At 40.2% G+C, this 3,035-nt stretch overlaps 1 protein-coding gene across 1 annotated transcript in view; it reads left to right on the plus strand.

Annotated features, from left to right (window-relative positions):
• LAMC2 (laminin, gamma 2) overlaps positions 1–3,035 on the plus strand; it is an 89,850-nt gene that overhangs the window by 76,377 nt on the left and 10,438 nt on the right. Inside the window, exon 17 of the mRNA XM_006887751.1 lies at positions 134–291. Coding sequence (XP_006887813.1) covers positions 134–291 — 158 coding nt within the window. The remainder of the gene's footprint in view (positions 1–133; positions 292–3,035) is intronic.

Raw genomic sequence — 3,035 nt, forward strand, 5'->3', positions numbered from 1 at the left:
ATTTGACACATAACCTTTTATGCAGCTTCTGCAAAATCACAGCTTTTGAACAATGGGGTAGATCTCTGTTTTTTTGAGAAAAACTAATTCTCAAAGTTTTCTTTCTTTAATAAAAATTTTCCCCCTTTTTCAGATTAGAAAAAAACAAGTTCCTGGCCCAGCAATTGATGAGAGAAGCCACTGAAATGGACATGGAAGCAGACAGGTCTTATCAGCAGAGTCTCCGCCTTCTGGATTCCATGTCCCAGCTTCAGGGAGTCAATGGGCAGTCCTTCCAGGTGAGGGCCTCTGGTCTATGGTTTGAGCAGAAAAGTAGCCATAGATACTTTCTTCTCTGTGTATCCCTTAGCATTCAGCCATCTAACTTTTCCTCCATGCTGACCCTTCTTACCTCAGGGAGAGTGTTTATCTTTTACATTACCTATTTCTTGTTTTTAAAACCCAAAGTCTTTTCAGAAAAAGGAGGCTTGAGGTTTAAGGATAGGAACATAGGTACTGAGAAGGAAAAAATACCTTGACCTAAACAACATGCCTCTGGAAACTATGAACTTAGAGAAATGACAATAGTTATAGAACAGTGTTCAGGTCTTTTGTTCATAGGGTCGCTATGAGTTGTGCTCAACTTGATGACACTTAACAACAACAACAACCACACACACATGTGTGTATATATATGTGTGTGTATGTGTGTGTGTATGTATATATGTGTGTATCTGTATCTATATCTATATCATCTATATCATCTCTATCTCTATCTCTATCTCTGTCTCTGTCTCTATCTCTATCTCTATCTCTCTATATCTTCTCTAGTTTTGTTGTTGTTATTATGTGCTTTTGAGTCACTTGCAACTCATAACAATCCCACGTAGAAGAGCCCTAAACCCTGCTCTATCCTGCACCAACCTTACTGTCTTCGACACACATACTCCCATTACCCCAATCCCTGAATCAATCTGTCTCGTCGAGGGTCTTCCTCTCTTGTGCTGTCCCTCCACCCTCCCAAGCATGATGTTCCCCTCTAAGGACTGCTCTCTCCTTGTAACATGCCCAAAATGTGTCAGACAAAGCTTTCAGAATTCTTGCCACGAAGGAGCAGCCCAGTTTCACCCTCTCCAGGACAAACCTGTTTGTTCTCCTAGCAGTCTGTGGTATATTAACTCTTCTCTAGCACCACAGATCAATGGCATCAATTCTCTATCAACCCTAGTCATTGTCCAACTCTCTGATGTATAGCATACAATTGTGAAGACTATGGCCTGGATCAGGTACACCTCAGTCTCCAGCCTGACATCATTGCTCTTCAGTACTCTGGAGAGGTTTAGAGACTGTTAAAATTTGTAGGAAATGCTTATAAAGTTTGGTGTGTACACTTTGGTCCTTCTTATAGCCCATTTGATTGTGTACCTTAGATAATTATTATAGAATCAGCTCCTGTGTAATTTACTGCCTCTGTAAGTCCACTAGAGGGTCAGTTATGGGTCTGTCCCAGCTGGAGGGTACACAACAACAATAACAGCAACTAAATGTGGATTGGAAATCCTAGTCCCTGGACCTGTGATTATACCATTTTGAAATGGGCTTTCTCTGTTAAGAGATCATATCTGTATAGATTGTGATTTAAACCAATTCCCTTTGAGATCTGATTGTTGTTGTTATGTGCCGTCGAGTCGTTTGTGACTCATAGCGACCCTATGCACAACAGCCCTAAACCCTGCTCTATCCTGTGCCAACCGCACCGCCTCTGACACACCCATCCCGATTACCCCAGTCACTGAATCCATCCACCTCATAGAGTCTTCCCCTCCTGCGCCGTCCCTCCACCCTCCCAAGCTTGATGTCCCTCTCCAAGGACCCATCCTTCCTGGCAACATGTCCAAAGTATGTCAGGCAAAGCCCCAGAATCCTTGAAGAAGCAAGCATAGGTAGAGGGAGAGAAATTTCAAATGAAAAGGAAATGGATAATGTGAATGTGAAGATTACCTCAGAAGAGACAAGGGCCTTCCTCCAAATCCCACCAAGAGAAGAAAGCTTGCTCTAGAGTTGGCACCTCGAATTCCGATTTGTAGTCTCACAAATTGCCAAACAAAAAGAAATAATAAATCTCTACTTTTTTTAAGCCCACCACTTATGGAATTTCTATTACAGCAGCACTTGATAACTAAGATGGAATTTGGTACTAGAAGGCTGAAACACTGCTCTAACAGAGACCTAAAATGTTGAAGTGACTTTGGAACTGAGCAATGGGAAGAATTTTAAGGTTTCCAATAGTGCCTTGAAGAGACTATCAATAGAATTATGGGCATCAAATGCAGTACTGGTAAGGTTCAGAAAGAAGTGAACACAGCTGTGGAGAAAAGACCCTGTTGCCATAGAGAGGAACTATGGGACCAACAGCAGAATCCTGCTAAAAATGTGAACATTAAATAGGTTTCTGGTGAGGCTTTCAAGGGAAGTGATGTGTAAGTCTAAAGAATATTGAAGAGTCTGAGAACTATAACATGAGTGAATCTGGAGGCCTTTATGCTGATTGAAAGGAATCAACTGCAAAAAGACAAATATTATTGGACTTCATTTTTTTAAAAGTAAAAAACTGATATATACACAGAAAGCAAAGTTCTTTGATAGTTTCTAGGGATGAGAAGGAGAGGAAGGTAGTATTATTTTATAGTGAGTAAATACTTGTTACTTTTGTGGGTGAGAAAGGTAATCTTAAGTATAACTGAATTCAACACACACTGAAGAAGTAAGCTAGAACAAGGGACAGCTTCAATAAATGCTATGTCCTACACAGTTTTGCACTAACTGTAAAAACAACTAAAAAAATACGTGTGTACTTATCTAGGCAGATATGGATGCCTGTGTGTATATATTATTATTGTTAGGAGCCATCAATTTGATTGTAAAATCATAGCAAACTTATGAATGACAGATCCAAAATTTGCTCTATCCTGCACTATCCTTATGGTTTCTGGCATCCTTAAGTCCATTGTTGCAGTCACTATAGGAAGGCGTATATGAGAAATTGTATATATATA

This window comes from Elephantulus edwardii, unplaced genomic scaffold (assembly GCF_000299155.1).
Source record: "Elephantulus edwardii isolate Elephantulus edwardi_28Jun2011 unplaced genomic scaffold, EleEdw1.0 scaffold00061, whole genome shotgun sequence".
Taxonomy (NCBI): Eukaryota; Metazoa; Chordata; class Mammalia; order Macroscelidea; family Macroscelididae; genus Elephantulus; species Elephantulus edwardii.